At 53.2% G+C, this 24,933-nt stretch overlaps 1 protein-coding gene across 1 annotated transcript in view; it reads left to right on the top strand.

The window, feature by feature from the left end:
- Nucleotides 1-24,933, top strand: part of LOC113990916 (telomerase-binding protein EST1A-like) — an 88,655-nt gene that overhangs the window by 35,418 nt on the left and 28,304 nt on the right. The window contains exons 11-12 of the mRNA XM_039389300.1: nt 18,169-18,285; nt 18,785-18,953. Coding sequence (XP_039245234.1) covers nt 18,169-18,285; nt 18,785-18,953 — 286 coding nt within the window. The remainder of the gene's footprint in view (nt 1-18,168; nt 18,286-18,784; nt 18,954-24,933) is intronic.

The following is a 24,933-nucleotide window of genomic DNA, read 5'->3' as shown; positions in this document are numbered from 1 at the left end:
CAGGGTTTCTCCTTTGAGGCATTGGGAATGTTGGAGGTTGGCACAGTTGCTGGGAACTGTCGGCGCCTTTCCCTTCAGGGAAGGAAGCTGTCTCGGACTTGAGACACATCAGCAAAGTTCAGGTAAAATAATTCTGGCCCAGACGTGTCTTCAGAGTCTCCCTCTTGGGCTCTTGAGGCTGGTGGCAGCAATGTTTAGACCAAAGTCTTCCTTTGCTTATTCCCCTCTGTTTCCTGTTTAAAAGGCAGATTGTCACATATTTGGGGATTTATTTACCGTAATTGGAGTTATTTTCCTGGCTGCTGGCTTCTGCCCTCTGATGCAAGACTCCTTAGTGAAACGTGTGTCCAGAAAGCCATGTGACTTTTTTTCCCCTTGCCACAAGTGCCAGCAGGAGATGTAATAATCAGCGCGCTGCAGGGAATTTCCACTGGCAGTTCAGGTTTCTGAAATCTAGACGTTGGCTTGGGAGGCAAAAGATTGAGCAGGGCTTTGTGGCAGGGAAGGGAAAGGTTTCCAGCAAAACCGAGTGTTGCTAGTGTGTCATAGTCTCCAGTCCTGCCCTCCAGCCCAAGTGCAGGATGAGCTGGCTGGGGGCTTCTGCCCAGTCTGCCTGTCACACAAGCACATCCTTACATCTGCCTGTGAAGCTGTTCCACCAAATGCAGGGTGATACCGAGATCTCATTTCAGGGCAACAAATAGAGGGGAAATGATTTGTAATCACAAAGCTTGAGTCTGCTTTAGAGCCAAGCTTCGGCAGCCCGAGCAGCAAGTCAGGACAGAGCCGGTGACAGGCAAGGTCAGGCTGAAGGGACTTTGCTGTGGTGCCACCAAGGCATGGCCAGCTCTGTGAATGCTAAATCCAACCCACTATTTCAATGAAGAAGCAGCATTGCTGTGTAGAATGAAAGGCAGGAAATGGAGCATTGGCACTCTGTGTCCATCTGTCCTGCTGTAAAATGAGAAAGGAGGTGCCTGAGGCAGCTGTCCCAGGGTTCTGCATCACCCCTGTGCTGGTGGTGGAGAAAGAGGGGTGCTAGGGAGTCAGAGTGGGGTACACCAGGTGCAGCAGCTTTGGTGAAGCTTTAGATGTTTGCAGCATGACAGGAAATCCTCTTGCTTTTGAAGAGATGTTTCTGATTCTTTAATGTGCCTTGCACCTTTGATTTCCTCGTGCTTCTGAGCAGCACCGAGTCAATTACTGTATTTCTGTTTAATTCTCTGAGAGAACACTGTATAATTAGGCTAATTATGGTGCTTTGTGAAGTTGTAAAACTCCTGATTGAGCTTGCGGGGCTGTTTTATAACCTGCCAGGTGTAGGCAGGGAGGGCTGCCCGCCCCGTGCCCTGTGCAGGTTTGAGTGCAGCCTGCCAGCTCGGTGAGGGAGCTTTCTCCTGAGGCCTGCCCAGTGGGCTCGTCCTCTGCCAGCTCCATCCTGCCTCCATCTTCTCTCAGGCTGTAGCCCCTCAGTGAATCATGTGCCTGGTGCTGGGGGGGCTTCAGCTGAGAGCAAGTACCCTTGGCATCTTGTTGGGATCTCTTGCCTTAATGCTGAGATCAGGAATGGCAGCATAGCCAAGATTGTATTTCTACTTTTGAGTGCATCTGCAGTGAGGAGGTGACCCCACACACCTTTATGTGTGGAGATCTTTTATTTTCCCCAATTGAGGTTTCTGCCCCAGGCTGCGTGTGCTGTGCAGCAGGTTCTTGGCAGCACAGCACTGGCTCTGCCTGCGCTCAGTGATGGTCAGGAGGAAGGTGAGGACTTGGTTGGTGTGACCTTCAGGAGTCACCCTGACTATGTGATGCTCAGTCCAGCTTCATAGACCAGGACAGTTTAACCCTGGCTGGGTGGACAGCCCTGAAGGTACATGGTCCTTCTCTAATGGAAGGGTCACTTTTAATGCTGGTTGATGTGGCTTGTGATAGCTGTGGTTTAACGTGGCTGTAGGGGTGGCTCGTAGGTCACAGTCAGAGGGCACGAGTGATTTGTCTGTCCCTGAGGGTCTCAGGTCCTCCAACCTGCGGGATGGGATGAGAGGCAGACAGGAGCATATCGTCATGGGATGGGAGATGCCCTGTGGAGATGGCTTTGGCTGTGGAGTTTCTCCATTCCCCCTTCTCCCCTCCCTCCCAGGAGCATGTGTGTGTCCCCTGACCCTGCCTGGGTGAACTCCCAGTGCTTCTCTGTCGGCCCCAGGAGTGGAGCAGGGGCGTCTTGCGTAAGCAGAGCCTGCTCTCCGGGTAATGGCACAGGGATGGAGAAGGAGGCGGTGGCTGCCAAAGGAGGGTTTGGGAACAGCATAAACCCTTCAGCACGGGGCCCGAGGAGCCAAGGGCTGACAACCCTCATGCCTGGTGCTGGGATCAGGGCTCGTCCCGCCCAGGGGGCCCCAACCGTGCGCGGGGCCGTGGCGGGGAGCGGCGAAACGCGGCCACATGGGCTCGTGTGGCTTTAAAAAGCAGGCGCAGCGGAAGTGATGCTCCAGGGCCCATCTGCACGGGGAGCGGGAGACGCGCCCCAGCTGGTGCGAGGCCCTGGCAGCCCCGGGAGCTGCCGTCTGTTGGGGTTTACTGCTGTCTACATTGAAACACGGCTTGGGAAGGATGGGAGGGGGGTCGGTGGCATGGTGCCAGTCCCGGTTCGCCTGGCCTTCTCGTTCCTCTCTCCTCCTCCTCCTCCTCCTCCTCCCCGCTCCCTCCAATGCTTTAAAGTCACATTTCCAGGCCAGACATAGAATTAATCTCTGGGCACTTCACATTGCTGGCAGCGCAAAGCAGGATGTGGGATCTTTTTTTCTCTCTCTCTGCGTCTTGGCTGACTTTTTTACCTCTCGAAGAATTTGGAAGGGCCGTGAGATTCCCCCCGCCCCCCCTCGCCTCAGTGCCGTGCAGTTTTTCAGCACGCTGATCACCCTGCTGTGGCTTCACCCTAATAGATTTCATATGCTGACACAGTTGACATCAGTACCAAACTATTTTACATGTGATCTGGTGTATTTCCTGAGGAAATCTGCAAGATATTTATTAAGAACTAATAAAATAAACCTCTCCATGAGCTTTTAGGTAGTTTTCAATTTTTCATGTCTCTCTCGTTTCCTCTTATCAATGAGTTTCTATTTTCTCCCTCCTCTCTGACCATTGCAAAAGGAAACAAAAATAAATGTTTTAAACCGTTCCTGAATGGACACTGGGAATATTTCTGTAGTGATGTATTAGCAAAGTCGTATTTTTAGGGCTGTATTGTCGAGACTAAAAATACCCTGCTGCAGTGCATCCTTTTTATAGGGCTTTGTGTGTGTGTGTTTGTGTGCGTGTGTGTGCTGAACGTTGTACAAGTTTGCACCAATGTGTAAAGGTCTTTGTACTACTGCGGCGTTGCCTCCCCATCACAGCTGGACTCCATTAGGCCTTGGAAATTAGTGTAATCCTGCTTAAGAAAGGAAAAAAAAATTAATCAGTCTTGCAGAGCCGCGTTTCCCCAGCTGAGCTGGGATACCTGCGTGGCAGCCCCGCTCTGAAGGGCTCCAGCAGCCCCAGCTCACATGAGCTGGTGGGTTCCTGCCACGGAGGGTGTTCCCTGATGGAGAGCAGCAGCTCTGCTCTCCCTGCTCCGTGCGGAGCAGTGGGGTTAAGGGTGAGCTGGGCTGTGGGCTGCAGTCACCCAGTGGGTTCCTGCTCATTTTTCATGCTCGGGGAGCCCTTTGGGGCTGCGCTGTGCTGGCAGGCAAGAGCATGTGTGTGTACAGTTGGGAGCAGGCTGGATACTTTGCGTTTTCAGAGGAATTTTCTACTTTTCTGCTATTTCCGTCTCCTTCCCTTAGCTGTGTTTGGAACGCAGAGAACCAAAGGTGGGAGCTGGGCTGAGAAGCCGCCTCCCCTCTGCCAGCGCGGGGGGGGGACACCCCCTCTCCGAGGCTGCTCCCCCGAAGCCGCGATGGGAGGCGACTCTGCCTCTCTCTTGTCACGTGTGATTGATGCAGAGCCGTTTCCAGATATAATTTTCTCGCCGTCTCGCGTCCGCAGACCATCCCCCGGCGCAGCGCCGCGGCCGTCACTCCTGTCCCCAGGAACAGCCTTGCGTCACAGGTAGTGGGTGCTGCGACTGACGGGGGACCTGACGGCCGGCCGTGCGCATGGCACACGCAGCGCTCCGTGGACCGCCGTGTCTCACGCTCCAGCCAGGCGAGCGCTCCCCCTCCGCCCGCCCCTCCGGCTCCGTCTCCTCTGAGTCACTCGCCGTTTACTCGCGGGTGCCTTCGCTTGTAGCTTTTACTGTTCTTGCTGCCGTCTGGAGAGCCGCAGCCTCCCGGCTTCCTGTAGAGCGGTTCAGCGAAAGCAGTAATTAGGGCCCGTAAAAATTTATTTTATTAGCGAGAAGTGTTGGTGGGTAATTGGCCATAATTTGAACCCAGCCAGATTGGAGATTAATAAAAAAATATTATATATATGCATATATATATATATATATATATAAAAAAATCACAGAGATCTTTTTACCAGAAACACCAGGGGTATTAGTTGCAAGCCCTTCCTGAGGTGGGTGGGACGGGGTGGCAGCTGCAGAGAGGGCAGCCAGCAGCGAGCGCCTGTGCTGTACCCGTCCTTGAGGGTGTTTGACACTGGCATGGGAAGAAAGGAAACCTTGTTTTCCAAGAACTCTGCTCTTTCTCAGCTTGATAAGCATTTAAAATAAAAGCTGCACAATTGGAATTGGCAGAGCATCCTCATTCTTTTGTCTGTCTGTTTATTTTTTTCCCCTCATCCCTCGACATGTGTGCTACAGCCCAGGGTTACTACACCCCGTGGAACCACAGGCCTGGAGCTCTGCAGGCGCACGCACCGAGCTTTGCCCACCCCCAGCCTGGCTCTTTGAAGCCTGGCAGAGCAACAGAGATCCAGCCCCGACCCTGGCAGCCTCCTGATGGCATGGGCACTGAAGCCTGTGACAAAATGTATGTTTTGAACCCCTTTTGGTTCCCCCTTTGCTTGCAGGGCAGCAAACCCAGGGCTGTGCCTGGAGCTGGAGCGGTGGTTTTGGAAGCGGGCTGTGACCGCGCTATATGGACCCAATTGCTTTGGTATTTATAGACTTGGTTAGAGTAGCTTGAGCGTGGCCAACACGGAGCGGGAGCGGTCTGAGGGCCGATGCTCATCTCGATGGAGGGTGTCAGTGATTGGAGAACTCCCCGCTCCACTCGGGGAGGACGGAAGAGCCAAGCCCCTGCACACATGTCACGCGCGGTTGCTGCTGGTTGAATCACACCAGGGAGTTACTTCAGGTTACTAGTCTTGATTGTTACTTTGGTGTAAGTTACTTGGGGCGTAACTTCAGGTTAGTAGTGCTTGTTTTTTGCTTGGCAGCCCGGGCTGGAACCTGATTGTAACCGTTTCCCAAAGAATATTTTTGGTTTGAAAACTGAAGGTCAGCAGTTCGCAAGGGCTGCACTTGCAGCCAACTCTGTGGTTCGCCTTGTGCCACCGGGCCAGCAGCACTTGAAATCCTGATCAATTGATCTGCAACAATATGAAACCACGAAGGGCGACTGCCAGTTAAAACTCCCCGTCTCGCCCCATTTTCCCCACCCAAAGTGTCTTTCTGCCCATATCCCCTTTCTTGCCGCCTGTCTCCCTCCCTCCCTTTCGGCTGTGTATTGGAGTTTTTGTCTATCTTTTTCCATCTCTCTGTCTCTTTTCATAACAGTTTTTAATAATGTTTTAGTTAGTTCCAGCCTTTTCCCTCAATGGATCCCATTGGAAAATGCATTTGAAAGGAAACAGTTATACACTTCCCTTCCTTTGAAACTCTGTTGGCACCTTTTCCAGTGCAGTAAACCATACAACATGGATTTTCAAAGTTTCCAAACACAGACATGCTGGCGTTAAATTTATGAAAAAATATTTTATTCGGCTGTATAGTAACTATGAGTCTCTGAGCTGCTGGTCACAGTGAAATCGAAGCTCGCTTTGGAACTGCAGCAGGTTTTCAAATCTCTGCAGGAAACACAGCGGTGCTGGCTGTATGGGAACCCACAGCTCCCTCATGTCCTCCTGGCACGAGACACAGCAGCAAACAAAAGGGGTGCTGGGGCACCCCAGGGTGAGCCCACCACCCTCCAGCGCAGCCTTCCCCTCCAAATGGCCGTGCTGGGAATGCTGCAGCAACAGTAGCTGCAGAGAACGTCGTGGTCATGCCAATCCTATCTCAAATCACAGGGGGAAAGAGGAATTTGGCATAAACCCGTGATGTCTTATGCTTGTTAATGAATGTAGAAGGTTAAGGCTCTCTAGTTCCTGAGTGCCGTGGCGGGGGCTCAATAGCCGGTGTGAGCGCGCGCGTGCCACAGTCTGCACGGGGGTTTGGGACCTGAGGCTTCGGCTCCATGTAAGTTGTTGGAGCACTGAGATCATGTTTTCTAATAGGGGGGCTCGGATGTTAAACTTCCTGGAATGGTTTCTTTGCGTGCTGTGGGTTTGTGCCTGTGGTCGCAGCCCTTCCCACAGGGAATTGCTCACTTGACACCTGAGAACCTCCCTTTGCATGGCACTGCTCGGAGCAGAATTTTTTCCAAATTTCCACAGAAGACCACAGCCCCCAGTCACCACGAGAGGTCTGGGGGGTGAATCTGGCTGTATCCTTGTGAGGAGCATTGCGAGGGGTTGTTTCCAAACAGAGTCAGCCTCAAAGCCTGCGCTCAGCAGCACTTGAGGGGTGGTGTAACACAGATAACGCCTCCTGTGATAGACAAGACGATGACATGGCAAAGAGATCCCAGGCTCAATTTTCTTGTTACAGTCCTTTTGCTTGTAAAATTCCTTTCCTCTCGCATGGGAGTTTTCCAGAGAAGTCGCTGATTAAGTGTTATCATCATGCTCAGTGCCACATGGAGCGTAGGAAGAGCTAGAAGATTGAGGTCCAAATAATTGGATAGTGTAAACTCACTGGTTTGTGCTTAAAACATCTCGGATTTGGGTGTCTTTTTTCTTGGTACCTGTAACAGGTACCGATGGGAAACTGAGCTTGAGGAAAATACCAGGTTTTCTAGCTCCTTGACTGCTCAGCTTGAGATGCAGGAGGTGGAGTTCTCCTGAAAATATAATCCTTCAGGAACTGCCTTTGATCCTACTCAAAGCAGAGTTGCCCAGTGTCTGCAAAATCCATCCTCTCTGTATCACTATGGCCAGTCAACAAGTGAGTAACACACAAATACTGACTGTGCATTGGAAGGGAGGGCTTAAGGGGGCTTCTGGATCCCCCTGGAAGTTCGGGACCAAGGCAAAGAAGGCATCAAGTTCTCCATCTTAATCCTCAAACCATGGCTCTGTCCTGCAGCCTCAGCCTTACTGAACACATACACATTTCAGCACATCAGAACACCCTGCAGGAGGGTCTCTGCTGCCTGTTAATTTTCTGTGTTCACTGAAAATGGTACCTTGAGGGGAGAAAAAGTGATGTGTTGTTACGACAACTTTATGATGAGTAAGTGTGATGAAGTTGACTTGAAGCTGCATAGATGCCTCCAAGTCTGGTGTTCTGAGCATTTTTTGGATGTGTAATTTCCATATATTTCAGAAAAGCGAGCTCCCCCATGGAAGCAGACTGACTGCATCTGGGATCCTCGACTGGCACGTAAATCTAGTTACACCACACAAGCCTCTGCCATGGCAGGAATGCTGGATGTGTGGAGCTGTTACCCTCCTGGGGAGAGCAGCCACTGATGGTGCCAGGAGAGCAGTGAGGGGAGTGGAGAAGGGCTGCTATGCTGTCACCTCCCTTGTGCTACTTCAGCCCCCTTTCGCACCTCCCTTTCCCTCTCCAGTGTCTCACCTGGCTTGGTTCTTTCTTCCCTTGTCTATCCAAGCAGATAAACCAGCTGCTGCTTCAGTTGGAGTGGCATGTGAGAGGTGTCTGATAATGAGCACCTAGATTTCCATAGGCCCCCACCTTGGCAAAGCAGGATGGAGGTGGCAGAAGGCACACCCCGACCCTGCCGCCATCCCCTGCCAAACTTCTGGTTCCTGCTCCGAAGTGTGAAGGTGCTAGGGATTTTGCTGAAATGGTCAAAGAATTTTTGACTTCAGAAGAACAATATATTTTCCCTAACCTCATTCTGGCAAATGGCTGAACCTTTGTAGTTGAAATTTTCCCAATAAATTCAGCTCGAAGAAAGCTTTTGGCATGAAGGATTGCAGCCTAAATGGTTAAAGTTTGGCAAAGTTCTTAGGAACTGAAACCAGGGTCTTACAATGGAAAGTGTTAGGTAAGCATCACTGTAGGCAGAGTGGCTGGGCTGTGCCCCTCTTGGCAGGGTGTCCTGGTGCTGGGGGACTCAGGGTGCCACTGCCATTGGTCAGGGAGGCTGGAGGGACCAAGTGGGTGCTGGAGCAGGAGGTGAGGCAGCAGTTCAGGCCTGCAGGCATTCAGTGAAGACCCTGGGATTTACTGGGAGAGGGGCATGGATTTCACTTTTATGTTTTGGCATTTGCTTTGCAAACTGACACACTGGTCCCTCAGGAAGCTGTAAAAAGAAGAGCAGCAAAGGAGTGAATGTGTTGAAACGGAAGCTCCACACTTTGCTGTTCCTGCCCCATCAAAGTCTTCTTTCTCTGAATGCTCTTGTCTGCAGGCACTTGCTCTCATTAACTTTAAGTCCAGGCTCAAAGTGCTCACCAAGGTCCACCCCCAGGGAGGTAAGTTCCAGGCTGTCTGCTCACATTTGCTACCAAGGACATGCCCACCTCCAGCACGGGATGGGGGGTGCAAATGCTGCCTGTTATTTGCTGCGATTGTCCTGGTAAAACTTCACTCGGGGCTGGAGAAAATCTCTTGGGAAGCCCTGTTCACACCTCCTCCCCACTGAAAATAGCATCTAACACAACTGTGGCTGGGCACATGGAGCTCCTGGGTGGGATGCTGGTAGCACTTACCATGCTGCTGTGTACAGATAGCCAGGCTCCCTGGCAGCTGAAGAGCTCCTTACCAGCCCTTTTGAGGTGAGGTTCAGAGCTCTGGCTGTGCAGCTGGAGTCTTCAAGAAGGGCTCACAGATTTGTGCAGACGGAGGATAAGCCGTCAGGGGGTCTCTTTTATCATTCTGCATCACTGCAGTGCCCTTAAAACCTTTTTTCATTTCTATCATCCATGATTTTTCTTCTTTCATGCAGTGTTCTCTGTTTCATCCAGATACTCTGCTTGCCTTTGGGCCCTGTTGCCTTTGCAGTCACTTCAGTCCCATCCTACTTGTGCATCTGATGGTAAATATTCCCTCTGCAGGAAGAGAGCCAGTGCCAGGCTGGTCTGGAGCTATAGATACGCTGATGAGCCGACGTGCCAGCTTGAAGGGACACGCTCACTTATGAGCCAGCCAGGAGTTACGTACATTTGGATTTACCAGCCTTTTAGCTGCCAGATGGGTCAAATTTGTGTTGCTGTTCAGTTGTTAGCAGCATAACCTGTGGCTAACATGGGGATCTGGGGATCGTGTGGAGCCTCAAGGCAGTGAGGACTTTGCTGTGCCTGTGTCATAAGTGCCAGTGTCAGCTCACATGCTCAGAGTGGCTCCCGTGAAGGCAGTGCTGAGAAATGAGTTTCTCTGGCAGTTCTCCAGATTTGCCGTTGTGGGTGAGACTAGAGGTGCCTTTGCCCCAGCTGTGATGGTTTGGACCTGCGTGTCTCAGTGCGAGTGTGACTAGTGAAAACTGGGATGTACGTGCCTCCCCGGGCAGGAGGAGTGTTTGTGACATTGCATGGGCTGTTTCACATCCAAAACTGACTCCCACAGCCTCGCTGGGGTCAGGGGTGCAGAGCAGGATCCTGGCCTTGCCAGCTGGGTCAAGCACCCCAAGTGTGGAGGGAGAGCTCCGAAGTGCTGCTTAGTGCAAGTGGAAATGGCTTCAATCTGTGTTTTGACTGATGGGTCTTTTCAGGAAATTTCTGAGAATAACATTTCTAAAAATGGCTGCTTCTTTCCACTGATATTTCCTGGAAAAGGCTGCAGTTAATTTTAAACCACTATCCTTTTCCCTTTTCAAGTGGAAATGGCTTTGTGCTTGTCCTCAAGGCTAATGTCATTCTTTCTGCCCTCACCTGGGTTGCATGCCATTGCCTCCTCTTGCAGGTCCTGTTGGTCTCCCTGAGCTGCAGAAATTGGGGTGTTGGGGGCACTCTCTGCACGTATCTACTTTTCCCGTGGAAAATAATAACCATCTCTCCCCAAGTCACTTCACAATGATGTTCTTTGTCGTTGATTCCTGGCCAGTCCTGAGTACACAAGAAAGCTGTCCCTAAAGTCATTCCCTAAAGCTTTGTTCATCAGGGTCAGGAAGGATATACTGAGCTGGTTATCGCACCCCAGGTGCAAGGATCCAGCCCTGCCTGGGCTTAGGGACAATCAGAGCCAAGATGAGCCAGAGGGAGCTGGCAGCACAGAGCTGTCCTGGGCAGGCAGCCCCTTCGTGTCGGGCAGAGCATAGCTTCCCCTGTGGCTCTTGGGCAGGCTGGCTGCTTCGGGTGGGAATATGTCATTAATTTTTATACCTTCCCCTGTAAACCATCGACCCTTTTTATGATGTCATGAGGGATTCCTTAATTTTGCAGCTGCTTCCTGGTTACGTCAGAGAAGAGCCTCCCGTCCTAGAGCCCAGTGCTGCAGTCCAGGACGGCTGGAAACAAATGAAGTGTTGAATATCTAATGGCTTCCACAGGGAGAGCTGCTCCATCCTCCCCAGGCCCCCAGCATTCCTCACCTCCTAGGCCTCCCTCCTTCCCTCCCTCGGACAAGTCAGGGTTTCAGCGTGGAGCAGAGGGAGCCGAGGGCTCCTGGGCGGCTCCAGCTGCTCTGGGAACACGTGCAGCAAGTTTCCCAGTGCTGCTGCGTGTCTGGGCCCTGTGACTGAGACCCTCTCGGGACCTTCCTGCCTCTCCATGATATGGAGAGGTGGATTGGGGGCATCCAGGTTATTACTGCAGTCTGAAGGTAACTTTGGGAGGGGTTCAGCCCTGTGTGCTGCAGGTGGTGATGTTCGGCTCAGCCACAGCACTGGGGGGGCTGGGGCTGCCATCGTGTCTGCTGTCTGCAAATTCAGAGTCAGGGAGCATCCTGCCAGGAGAGCTGCCCATCTCTTCCCAGGCTCTTTGCCAGGTATTAGCCAGGGCTGAGCGAGTGCCTCCATGTTCCCAGGCTCTTTCAGGGGGCAGATGAGTGTGTGTGTGTGTGTGTGTGTGTGTGTGTGTGACTCGCCAGTTCCCAGCGAAGAGCTGGGAGTGCCAGTGACTCACAGGTCCCCTGCGAGGGGGTGTTGGGGAAATGCCCCACAGCTGTGAGCATCCCCCTCCCTTTGCTGCTTTATATTCCCGTCGGTTGTGTGCGGTCTCCACCAGCGGGACCAGCTGCCTGGGCCGGCAGCACAGCTCTCCTTCCCCGCTTCCTGCAGACAGCCCCATCCCGGTGGGCTGCCCTGTAGCCCTGCCAACGCTGCGTCTGGCCGAGAGTGACTCACAGGGAAAACACTGTGTCTGAGTGCTAAGAGGGCAAGTGAATTGCCTTCAGGTGGTGTCAGCTCAGAGGTGACCAGCCTCTGCCTTCTTCCCCACAGGGTAGCAGCCGGCTGGTGAATCAGTTGTCTGTGCCTCCGAGCTGCTGACACATCAGCCGGGTGCCTCAGGGTGTGCTCGCCCCCAGCCCTGCACTCACCGAGCTCCTGCAGCTCCCGCGTCCCCTGGCCAGCCCGTTATGTCATCCTTGGGATTGTGTCCATAGACCTATTTGTTCCTTTGACCGCCTTCCCGTACGGTCACTGGGGAAGGTGGGTTCAGCTGTTGCTCCCTGGGAGCAAAGCGCATCCCTGCTGGGATCACCTGCTGCCAGCACTGCTCTGGGCTTCCACAGCCACAGCTCAGGTGAGGACAGAGAGGCCAGCATGGAAACTGTCTCACTGGAGCCCTCTCGACCCTTGGATGGAGCAGTCAGGTTGCTTGAATCAAAGGAACCTGGTCTCCTTTGAGACTCTAAGGCTTGTTGGCTGGTGTTTTAACTGTGGAAGGTTCAGCATTCCTTGTGTTGTGTTTAGCTAGATGGAGGAGCATGTCCTCTGCTTACTTGCAAGCCTGGGGGTTGCCGTGGTCTCCCTTCCACTGCAGCCAAGGGCACTCTCGGAGTGGAGCAGCTGGGAGCCCTCACTCCCAGCCCCCTGACCCATCCCTGCAAGCACCCCCCTGCCCGAGGCTACGTGTCCTGAGCTTGCTCTGCCCCAATTGTCCCTCGCAGGATTTCCTTCGGCACATGGCACTCAAGTGGCCAAAAGAAGCTTCCTCCAACAAATCCCTCTCCTTGGAGGCGGCTGTCCCTTGCATCGCCTGCTCTTTTCCCATTCCCATTTCCTGTAGCTGGTTGGTTGCCCTAATAGAGGTTTGGCATTGCTGTTTTGCACACCCTAGTGGGAGAGGGGATGTGTTTATCACTTTTCCTGGAGATTATCTGTTTAAGCACTCTCTGACAGTTACAATAACAAGGGCAGCGCGTTGTGTTTCCCAGCAAAAGGACACTCGCTGCTGAAAGATGTATAGCACTAATTAGAAATACATAACATCCGGCCACATGGCAGCCTTCTCCCGGCCGCTCCATTTCCTGAGCTCAGACGACTTTGACGACAGTTGGTTTATGTTTTCCATGAATATAACGTTCTTAGAGAAACACAAATTTCTCCCCGTTACAAAAGTCCCCTTTCTCTCTGTCTCTTTCTCCCCCCTCCCCACACACCCTTTCCCCTGTGAAACAGGTAGATTTATGGCTGCAGAAATCCTGGGTTGGGCTCTGCTGCCGGCTGGGTGGGAGCAGAGCTCACAGCCCTGGTGTGGATGCAGGGAGAGCCCAGGTAGGTGCTTGCAGAGGGCGCTGTGGCGGCTGATCCGCCCTGCTCCCAAAACAATCCCTGCAGAGGAAACTGCCTCCTGGTAGGAAAACAGTGCTCTCCGTGCAACCCCAGTACCCAGCTGGAGAAAAAAACTTCTGTCCTACACGCAAAGAGGAAGGACTCTTCTGCAGCTCAGAGGGTTTTTGTGATCTTCAGAAAAGCCACCTGTCCCTGGTTCCCAGTTGCTTTCTCTGTGTGCTTGCAGTCTGATGTTTGTCAGCTCCCCTTTTTTCCATTCCATCCCCTCCCCTCTCCTTCTCTCGCTTTTGGGCTCTGCTTCAGAGCAGATAGCCTGGGCGCCAGTTGGAGGGATCTGGGTCCAATCTCCAGCTTGCAGCAAGCAGCAGTGACTAGTAAGAGGACATTTTCTCAGAGGTCCCCACAGGCTGGATGGGAGCAGTGCAGTTGCTCTGCTGCCTGTAACACAGGTTAGATGAAGAGAGGTAGGAAGATGGAGCATGCTCAGGGAGGTGAAATCTTAGAAGGTTTTAACTCCTGAAATGAATTCCTATTGAATATGGAAAAACTGCTGTCTTTCAGATGTTTATAGCTTGGCGAAGTGTGGACAGATTTCTAGTAGGACAGGAAAACTCTCTGTTAAAAAGGTTATTTTGCAGCAAAATCTCAGATCCCTGTTCCAGGATTTGCAGTTGCTAGATTAGCTCAAGGAAAAGGTTGTGGTTTTTTTCAAACAGGGGTAAACCACTGTCTTGTTTCATAGCCTTATTCTCACAAGTGGCCGAGCTGTTTTGGCTAAAGATTTCCGGAAGAATTCGAGCTAAGACAGGCACCCAGTATGGAAACTTCAGCTCCAATAGTTAAAGTCCGAGCCAGCTGGAAAAAGGGTCCCTTGAGTGGCTGGTGTCAGGCAGGCTTAGTAACATGGTGCTCACAACTGTCAGAGCTCACGTCCTGCTGCTGCTCCAGCCTCTGGAGCCCTGACCTCCACAGGGGCTTACAGGGGACTGCAGGGCTTTTGCTTTTTCTGGTGCAGAAAGACAGATCTTCCAGGCAAATTCAGCCTGTGAAGCGTGGGGCAATGCAAATTACCATCATTTCAGGCTGCAAAGCGTTTGATGACACATTCCTACTTTAAAACACTCTGCTTGCTCCTTTCTAGCCCTGTGCAGCATTGCACATGCCTGAGTTTTGTTGATGTAGTTGATGTGGGGCTACAAGTGGCCAAGAAACAGCTCCAGCCTAAGGGAGCGCCCAGAAGGAGGGATTTGAGGCTGGCTCAGCTCCCTAGTGTGACTTCAGTGTATCTCCACAGGCTGTGTGTCAGTACAGCATGCGACAGGGGTATGGATTTACCTTGAGTCAGTCTTGGCTGCGAGTCCTGAAGCCCTGACCTTAGGTTGTGGTTTAACAAGCAGTTATTGAGGTAGCGGTGCCAGCTTTGCTCACCCGCCTCTCTGCCCCCGCAGCACCTTTGATGGCAGTGGCACAGCTGAAAGGTGACATTTCTAACCCCGCTGAGCTGCACCATCGGGTTCACAGGGTGGCTGCACAGGCGAGAGCTGAGAGGTGACGTGGTGACAGGAGCTGTTTATCCAGTGCTGGCATTAACAGGGACATTTGCCGGGTTGCAAGGGGAGAAGAGAAGGTAGAGGGGGAGCGTGTTGTGGTTGTTGGTGCTGTGGCTGCTGGTGGCACATTGGAGCCACAGCTCCAACCACCTCAGGACTTGTGACCTCCTGCCAGCTTCTTTTGCATGTGATTTCTCTCCATAGTTTGCCTGACACCTCCACACTGTGCCCCAGCTGCACAGCGTGGCTGGGTGTGAAGTGGGAGGGTTATCTGATTACAGCCTGATTTGGGGTTTCAGGGGAGGAAGTGGATTGGATTTACGGCAGCTTTAGCTGATGGAGTGCCATCGATGCCACCTGAAGTCTCTGTCACCAAGCTTTTGGTGACTGCCTGCAGGAATAGGATGCAGGGTTACCTGTGGACCTGATGCTGTCATTCTGCTTCTCTTGCACCCACTGTGGATCTGGGGAAACAGATCTGAAAATTACAGGGTTTGCCCTGACCTGGACAGTCAGGATCTCTCTGCCTGCTCTTGTTGGTCTGTGGCAGCTGCTGTCCCCAGGTTTTACTAGTGCTGTGCAACTGCAAGGACAAGAATGACCTAAGTGTCACTCCACCCTCCAGGAACATCTCTTTCCAAGAAGTTTATGACTTAACATGCATTACCAGCAGCTCAGACCATTGTTCAGCGCAGAGGTAATGACGCCCTGTGGGCTCCAGAGCAGTTTTGTTGCTCCAACTTTCATTTCAGCATATCTTCTACAAAGTGTTTTTCTCTTAGTGCCAGGGTAAGCTCAGACAATGCATGGTGTATGTGAGAGACCTTGCTGTGGGTGCAGAGAATTGGTTTCCTTACTACCCATCACTCAAAACATTCCACAAGTTTCTGTGTAAACACCCCAAGTGCTTTGCCTTTTGATTGTACCCTCACCTTGACTGTCTCCTGTGGCAGGGTAGCCTGGGGTTTGCTACCTCACAACCTCACACAGTCATCTCCACTGGCTCCCAGCTCCCAGCTCAGGGAAAACCGAAGCTCCCAGCCTGCTGAGGAAAGTGGTGAAAAGGCACAAAGAGAAAGTTTCTCCTGATTTATGGTGCTTTCCTCTTTTGTCCTACAATTAAGCTCTTAAGAGCCTTTGCTGGCAGGACTGGGAGCTGGAGTGCTGGTGTATGTTCAGGGGTCTTGAAAAAGCACCCACCTGGATGCTTGTCCTTCCCTGCTGGGGGAGCCTCCTGGGAATGAGGCTGATGAGCTTGACCGGGGAGTGAACTAACAGGACTGAGGGAGTTTAGTGTAATTTAATGATGAGCTAACAACACCCAGAGTAGCTGAGCTGGAACTGTGAGGAAACAGCCCTCAAATGTGGTGTCCTGTTCCATGTATTTGCACAGTGGGCAGCTTTGCAGGCTGTATCGAGGCTGAGCATGGTTGCAGTACGTTGGAGCACTGTGGCTTTATGAGCTGGTGGGCACATGGTTCACGTCTGCAGCAACACAAGATGTCTGATGGAGCTGTGGCCATAGTGCTCAGCTTGAGTGAGCAGGTTGCAGACGGCTGTACCTGCCACAACTCACATGCAAGAAACTTTTTACTGTATTTTGGTTGTTAAATGTTGTGTGGGGAACTTGTAGCCTGCAACAAGAGCAGTGGGAAGGGCTGAGGCCCTGCAACCGAGCCTGGCTACAACCACCACAGAACATTGCTCCAGCACTTGGAGCCAGTCTCTGAAATACTCCCTGAAATACAGGTGCTTGTCGCTCTCAGCATCACAAACACCTTTAAGCTTTGTCTGTTTTGGAGGGAGGGGATGTAGCTTTTGCACCAGCCCAGTTTGGAAGTCATCATCAGTCTTGTTTGAGTGCAGTGCCTGGAGTCCTGGGGGTGCTGCCCACTCAAAGTGTGGGGGTTCTTGCAGAAATACCTGGAGATTTTCACCCCCTGGGGACTTGCCAGACTCAGGTGTGGCAGCTGGACCACTGCAGTCTTGTTGTGTGTCCATTTAGGACAAGAAGTGAAGACAGTCCAGCATCCCACCAGAGTGCAGGAGGAGGGAGCGCGGGGAAGACGACTGTAATTTCTTGGGCTGGACTGCGGCCAGAGCACTGGGACTAACACTCTTAATTGTGGGAAAGGCTTCATGAAAGAGATTTACTGTCCCAGAGTGGTCACATCTTTAGTTTTATGTTTCCTCCAAAAGCTGACAGCCCCTGCAGTACGGCACTTCCTACCATTGCTCTGCGGCACCAGCTCAGCCCTGACTCTGGGAGCAGAACACCCTCGTTTGGCTTCCAGGCCCTTTTGGTGCCACCCTGGGTTACCCTCAGTGATTTCTCCACTCGGTGCTGAACTTACTGACAGCTGAGGAACTGGCCAAATGGAGCCTGCAGATCTTCCTCCCTTTTTTTTCTGTGTTTTCTTGGTGTGTTTTAGTCTTTTTCTGGTTGTTTTTAATCTCCCACCCCACCGCTCTGAAATAATTTGCACTTAAGACCCCACTGTTTGTTCTCTGCACCACAGGTGTTTTGCTAGCCCCTGGCTGAAACGGGGTCTCAGTGTCTTGCTCTAATCCTCTTGGCCTTTGCTCAAAATCCCTGCTCTGCCACATCAGCGTAGTTCAGCTTCCAACACCTTCTCCATGCTGACATACAGCTGGTGCTGATGTGCCTGGGAGCCAGGGTCTGTGGGGGCTCTCCCTCCCCATCCCAGCTCTGAGGCTTCACTCATGGACACCCGTTCAGAGTCAGTACCTGCATGTTTGTGGTCACTGTGCAAATCCTCTGCCTGGCTTGGGGCAGCTGTTCTCAGCAGGGAAGCCCTGGTCCTGCAGCAGGTGATGCATAAGCCAGTGAGAAGCATCCTGTGCAGAGCAACCGGCACAGGCGGGCAGGAACCCCCTAAGTGGTGCGGGTGCATCCAGTCCCGCTGGTTCTTCCCAGCCAGCCACTCCCCCACACCTCAGGAGAGGATATGAATGGAGGGCAGAGGGGATTGGGGGCCAGAGGCTGCCCATGAGGCTTAAAACCCTTCTGGGAGCAGCTGGTAGTACCTGAGCGCTCGCAGGCAGCCTGGCATTCCCCACGAAACTCTTGGCCTCGCTCTGCGTAACCCACGCCCGGCTCCAGGCAGTTCCCTCGAGCCAGCTCCCCGCTGCTCTCAGCAGCCTCAGAAGTGGTTTCTGGCTGGGTGTAGATGTGCCGGGGGGATTTGCTCTCACTCCGAGCCGGCTCTGTTTGGAAGAGCTGTGGTCGTGTGGCATCTACTTGAGTAACAGTTCCAATTAAGCTCTCTTGACAAGCTGTTGTGTGACTGCTGAACTAATGGGAGGAGCCCCCTCCTCAGCTGCTGAGGTTAAAACTCCAGCAGGGACAGAGATCAAACATGCAGCTAATTACCCTTTTAACACTTAAACATACCCCCTTCCTTCAGGGAAAGGCATCAGCTCCAGGCAGCAGCTTCTGTGCTGGGAGTCCTGAGTGCCAGCTTGGTGCTGTCTGGCTAAGCACACACAGTGGGGTTGGGCATAGTGTGGGTAGTGTGGCTGCAGCTTCTTCCCACTCCAATTTGGCTACTCACCACCTTTTTTCCCCCTACATGGAGCAATTGGGTCCAGGACAGGTGTGAGCTGGAGAATTGCTCACCCCTGCCCCATGTGTGATGTGGAAAGGGAGGCTGTGAAGGCAAAGCAGGATGGAACATCTGACTCAAACCCTCTCTGTCTCCTAGAATGCATCTCTGAAGACTGTCGCTCTGTCATCCAGGAACAGGCCACAGCCCTGGGGCTCTCCATGTTTGCACTCCTGGTGAGGAGGTGCACCAACCTGCTAAGGGAATGTGTGCCAGGTAAGGGGTTACCAGCAGGATCCATGCAGGGGCCCATGAGGCAGCCTGGTGGGGCTCGGGCCCTCGTTCCCTGCTGTTTTGTACACCCTTTCCCCTCTGCTGGGGCCCATGGATTCTCTCCAAGTATCACAAACTCTGCCCGAGTTATGGCAGGAAAGCCCCTGATGTGTGCAGGCAGAAATGTTTGGAGGAAAGGGATAGACTCAGGGTATGCTTTCTGCCAGCTATTGGGAAACTTCCCAAAACTAGGACCTCGGAATCCTACCTTTATGACTGTTGCAGTGACACCCCACTGCCCTCAGTGAAAGGGATCACAGACCCTCAGGCCAGTCTGTATAGGGAGAACAGATCTGTCTTTGTGCTTGCTGTGGGTTGTGGCTGTTCCCTTGTGCGTCCAAGGCTGGGATGTTGGGATCTGTGTCATGCATCCCCAGTCCCTGCCTGAGCCTGGTCCCTGACTGTGGTGAGCTGGCTCAGCTCTCACATCTTGTATTTGCAGTTCAGGCACAAGAGATGGAGCAGGAGGATGAGGAGGACGACATCAAGGTCTCTGCCTTGCCCCAGGACCTGAAGGAGCTGCTTCCCAGCGTGAAAGTCTGGTCGGACTGGATGCTTGGCCACCCGGACACCTGGAATCCTCCTCCGACCTCTCTCGAGCTCCCCAAACAGTACGTGCATCCTCTGTTTTGTCTTCTGGTGTCTGTTCCTTGGGCTCCTTATGCCACCTTTCCCTCTTGCTCATGCTTATTGCTGGCTGTGCTACTCTGACCTGAGCACCCAGGCGAGGTTTGCTTCCCAGGGAATATTTGGGGGTCACTGGCCACCCTTGGTGACACAGTGACTTCTTCATTGATGTGTGGGTGGGGCTGGAGGGCCTCTGAGGGGGCCTGGCGGGTGCCTGTTGCTTTCGTGTGTTTGAAGATGGATCATGAGGTGGATTTTTACCTTCTGCTTTGGATTTGTGTCTGGTTTGGTTGGGATACCCCTGTTTTAGGTGTTCCACTGGCCCAGCCAGCTGGACAGGCAGGACCTTCCTCTCTACCAGAGGGAACTCCATTTCCAGCATAAGCGTTTTGTTGCCTTTTTTTGACTGAGTCGGGCCAACCTTGGTTGGGCTGGGCTGGCCTGGAGCAGCTCGCCTGTTCTGGAGCTCCAAAAGTCACCTCCCCTCTGCTTCAGAAACCGCTTTTCTCTACCCTGCAATGCAGAAAAGGGTTAATTTTCTAAACTGGCCTATTTCAGCCCATTAGTCCATAATGCGGACTAGGCAATTTGCATATTTTTGGACAGAAAATCGAGTGAAGGGGCCAAGTATGGAGTATGCGAAACAGTGTCTGAGCATGCTCCGTAGCTGCTTTCCCGCAGGATTTTCCATCTGCCTCCGGTACTCCGGATCCAGAGCCTGAAATCACGTCTTATTGTTAATCCAAAGGAGCCAGAACCCAGGGTGATGGGAAGGCGCATTAAGAGTAATCCAGCAAAGTGGCTTAACCATTAATGGGTCCCCGCTCCATGCGTCAGGTCCAGTCCTGCTCTCCTAGTTTATTGCCTCTTACTCCAGTTCTTTTTCATTTGGCTGAGGAAATGGAAATCTCACACAGGAAGTTCTGGGCCTCATTTTGTGGAGATGGAGTCTGTTTTCTGTTTGTCGGCTGCTCGGTGTGGGACCGCTGCCTGCTCATGTGAACTGCTGCCCATCTTTGGGCAGGAACTCAAACTGGGATCCGTCACGTGAACCCGCCTGCACCAATCCCCCCTTCCCCTCGCGCTGCCTGCGCAGGGAGCCGCTGAGCCCTTGGCCACGGGCAGCCTCGAGATGGAATTTCTGATTGGGTTCATGCAGCCAGCACTCGGCGCCTTCCCTGGGATGAGCTGCTCCCCCTCCTGCGGGGCACAGGGCTGTGTCCTCCCGGGATCATGGAGCAGGTGTGGGCTTCTGCTTGCCCGGTAGGGTGGGAGATGGTGGTAGTGGTGGCAGCCTCCCCTGTGGCACATGGCTCTTTCAGATGTAATGGGTGTAGATTGAGGGGCTCTACTTCACCAGTCTGCTCCGTGGAGGAATGAGGGTCTTCATCTTGCAGCAGAGGCCCAGCTGCTTCCCCGCTGTGCCCTCTCCATGGAGGATGGCTGAGCAGCCCCTCTTGTCCCACCATGCCCTGGAGCACAGACAGCCTGCCCCATGTTGGCTCCTAGCTCCTCCACTCTTTGGCTCACCCAGAGAATCTGTCATACCCACGATGAGGAGACTGGCTGCTCTTTTAGCCCAGAGCTCTTGTATGGAGTGGTATTGGTGGTCCAGGGCTCTGGGTCAGCAGCAGCTGAGCTTTCCTGGAGATGCAGATAGGGATGAGTAGCAGGGAGCCAGCTCCGCTATTGGGCATGACCTGGGATTTGCAACATTTTCCCCAGGGATAGGAAAGGAAAAGGAGAGCACTGGGTTAGTGTTTCAGCTCTCTATTGACACAAGCCTGCTGGCTGCCCTGGGGCTCTTCACTAACCAAGTAGAGCCACCGAGTCCAGGGGTTTAGATAGGAGCAGCTTCAAAGAAGTTTAGAAGTAAAACATGGGTCAGAGCAGCAGGCGAGGTGGAGTAAGCCAAGGTTTATGGGCAGGGTGAGCTCAGGAGCAGGGAGGCATGTGAGGAGCAACCACAGATGCCAAGTTGAAGAGCTGAATAAGGGGCCTGTGCCGTGTCACTCAAGCTCCGTGCCTCTCTCTGGTGGGCTGTGCCACGAGGTCCCACCACTGCCAATGGAAGAGCGGGTTGGACATGCTTAAACCACTTTTGTTGCCCCTCGTGATGGCGTGGGTACAGAAAAGGGACAGTAAAAATCCCCTGAAGCGCAGAAGCACCCTGCAGGGATGCCATGAATGTGCTAAAGCTTCTGGAAAAACCAGGCCTCATACCCACCTGGCAGCCCACTAGGAGCCCAGAGCTCGCATCAAAGTGCAGCTCATCCGGGGCCAGTGCTGCTGCCAGAAAGCCGGCCTGGGCTCGGGGCCAGCAGGGCAGCTTGTCAAGACTCCACCAGAGCCTCGGGCCCGGGCTGCCGGGGCTGTGTGTCCCAAGGCCTCCGCTCACGCTGCGTTCGCCATGTTCACAATCGCTCGTTCTTCGTATGGGAGAGAGCTGGGGGACTTTGAGAACGTCTAAACTCAGCCCAGCTGTGGCAGTTGGTTTATTGCTTTCAGCTGGTACTTGAACCCGGGTCCTGGTCTTGGAGTCTTTCCCAGGTTTAATCCCCGGAGCTTTCTCTGCAGCTGTATGACACTGCGCTGACCCCGAATGAGGATAGGAAAATAGAAACGGTGCCAAGCCAGAGTCTCTTTTTCATTTGGAGTCTGGCTGTCTGCCCATGACCAGGGTTACATAATGGGAAACATAGCTGGGGCTCTGGAGAGCCCGCGTTTCACCACGCTGCCCAGACCTTCGCATTCTGATGCTATATATCTTCCTAATTGTAGCTCGGATGCATTTATCACACTGCTGGATTTGAGTCCATACAATAAAAAAAAAAAAAGCCAACCCCACACCAAATTCCTCAGCTCGCTGCTTTCCCCCTTGGACAGAGGTGGAGGGAAAGGTGTGAGGGGTGAGTGCTGCTGAAACCCAGCATGTGGATGTGAGCCATCAGGAGTGGGCTCTGTGGAGCAGGATGTGAGGCTCAAGTAGGCTGTGTCTTCAGAGTCCTTTACTTGGTGGGAGCTTGGGAATGAACCCTGGTTCCTGGCAGGCATCCTCTGGGGGCTCAGTAGTCCCAAATTCAACGCGAGCAAGAAGCTCTGTCTTTCCCCAAACCCCCCTCCTTGGTCTAGTGTACTCATCCAGCTCTTGGCCACACTGCATGGTCACCATGGCTCAGGGAATGTCCTGGAACAGGTTTTTTCAGGTGATGGACTATGTAAATCGCTCTTTTGGGGCCACTGTGTGTATTTGAGAGGTGAAGGGTGTCCTTCCTATTTTGGAAGAGGGACTCAGCAAGCTTTCCGTGGCTCTTTCCGCATGTGTTTCCAGAATAGGAGCTGTCCAGGTGAATCTGTCTCCTTTTGGGCTGTGAAGAGGGCTGCAGAGGGGAGAGCAAAGCTGCTCCTTGCTCTGCTTTGCTGCCACAATTAATCCATTGCTAAATGAAGGACAAGAACCGATGGGGAAGCCACTGGCTGGACAGACACACTGCTGCAGGGCTGACCCTGGCAAATCCATGCTCCTTCTGCGCTGAGCGAAGGGCCTCTCAGTTTGTAGAGACTGTCTGCAAGCATTTAAAAATGGTTAATTTAAACCAAGTATTAAATTAAATCCAAAAGCTGTGAGCACATTCTAGAGCTTACCTTCCCAGAGAGATCTGCCAGATCGCTCTCATCACATCGCTCTTGCGGAGAAGTGTCACTGAGATGGCAGCTCCCACTGGGAGAGATGGACAGAGTCTTGGACACACGTGCCAAAACATTGCTGGAGTCTGCTGAAGACTAAATGGAAAATCCCTTTTGCAGATCTCAGCCCCAGTAATGCTGGCCACCAGAGTTTCCCTATCGAGACATCAAAGCGAGTATTCAGAGGTGTCTCTGTAGTGTAAACCTGGCTGAGAATGAAGGTAAAGTTGACCAAAGCAGAAGCCAAAAGTCTCTGTGGAGAAGGGGGCTGTGGCGAAGCAGAGGCTGGCTGAGAGGACACTGCACCTCTCCTGGGGAGGAAGTTGTCCCTTGTTCCCAATGCAGGTTCCTGGGAGAGGAATGGGTTTATGGATGCCCGGCTGGCCAAAGGGACTGTGTGCAGAGCAGGGTGGGGGAAACCATTGGTGCAGAGGAGCTCTGACCACCTCACCCTGCTCTGTCTGAGCCCAGGACAAGGTTGGTGAACACCTTTTGGGATGAGCTCCCATGGCCAACCCTTTTTACTCCTTACAGGGGAGCTGCTTTTAATTCAGCCTTCCCTGGTTCAGGAGAGAGGAAACCCAGGGGGAGGATGCGGATCACCTCATCCGGTGGGCACTGGGAGCCGGCGGGTGCGCGGTGCCTGGCCCCGGGAGCTCACAGCCCCGAGGCGTTTGCCATCTGCACGGCAGCGCGGCTCGGGCCGGCTGGGAACACAATGCAGGGCTTCTTCTGCGCCGCGCTTTCCGGGTTTGTTCTGCAGCTGTGGAGTTTGGATGTTAGTGTTTAAACAAGCTGGTATTACACAGGAAATGGCCACCTCCACAGGCTCCCACAGGCTTGTAACATGGGGTCATTGTGCTTGATATTAATCACCAGGCAGCCCGCGCCCCCGGTGAAGATGGTGGCTTACACCGGAGCGCCGCGCAGCACCGTGGCCGCGGGGATTCAGTGAGCATCAGGCTCACTCTGGTACCCTCTGCTCTCCCCACACTTTGGTGTGTGCCTTTTGCCTTGTGGTGATGCCCATAGGGGCATCATCCTTGCCAGGAGCCATCCCCAGCCTCGCCGGGGCCACACTCGGCCCCGGGGCTGGGGTCCAGCTCTCTGCGCACTTGTGCGGCTCTCACCATCGCCTGGCCGGGCCGTGTCCTGTCGGCGTGCAGCTGGGCTGCGCTCACACTGACAGCTACATTAAACCTGGAATCCTGAGGCAATAAAAAAGAAATTAACTCTTATTTTTTTTTCCCGTCCTGGTGGAATAAGCAAATGTAAATGTGTCTGTGGGGAAGTGAATGAACCCCCGTTCTGAGGAAAGACCTCGCGCTAACCCCCTTCTCGCTTCCTCGGTTAAAAGCTCTGGGAGCCTCGTCCCTGTACCTGGGAGCTGTGTGCCTGGGCTCAGTGTCAGTAATTCGGGGCCTCCCTCCGCAGAGGGACAATGAAGCTGTGGCACTGTGCATGCACAGAGCTTCCAAGCATCTGGGCCTACCTGGGCTCTGCAGAGGCTCCAGCATTGCTGCACCATGGGGTGACATAAGCCAGAAATGTCTGGGGGTGGCCAGGAGGTGCTCCTGGGCTGAGGCAGCAGGGAGAAGGCACCTGACAGGGCTCCTGAATGTCGTGCAACCTTCCAGTGTGAGTGCACATCCAATCAGGAGATCCACAGGGCCCTACATGTCAACATGAGGAGCTGTTTGCCCTCACTGGCTTTTCCAGCAGGCAGCAGCTGGTGAATGGTATTGGTGGTGGCAGTGCTGGGAGATGTGCTGCAGAGGAGGAGCTGCACCCGAGGGGATGGCAGAAAATGGTCAGACCTGATCTCTACAGTGTTGTCTCTGTCATCACAGGAGACAACCAGAGCAGAAATGTCAGCACCCTCTTCTTTGTTGACTTTTTGAAGGCTCTGCAGGCTGCTGAATGTGCGAGGGGGCTGCGGGAATTGCGTTGCAGGGAGATCTGGCTGCCCGGGTAGCCAGCACAGTCTGAGGTTTGAAGCAAGCCCAGGGTGGGAACCTGTCACGTTCAGGGCAAATGGCAGATGTGGCAAGGCTCTGTGAAGCTGTAGATGAAGGATGAAGTGACAGGGACTGCTCTCACACTCAGGGGTGGTGAGGAGTGCCCTGCTTGGCAGTGATGCAAGGGGAGAGAGAAGAGGACCAGTGGGCTGGGTGCCTGCAAAGGCATTAACAGTGTCAGCTCGGTGACTGTTCATGTGGCATTTTTCTGACTTTGGATGCCAAGCCCCATGGAAAGAGATGCTCGCTATACTTCATC

This window comes from Pipra filicauda, unplaced genomic scaffold (genome assembly GCF_003945595.2).
Source record: "Pipra filicauda isolate LSUMZ 115617 unplaced genomic scaffold, ASM394559v2 scaffold71_size5581439_pilon, whole genome shotgun sequence".
NCBI lineage: Eukaryota > Metazoa > Chordata > Aves > Passeriformes > Pipridae > Pipra > Pipra filicauda.
The sequence above is the reverse complement of the archived record's forward strand: the minus strand, read 5'-3'. Positions and strand labels throughout refer to the sequence as shown.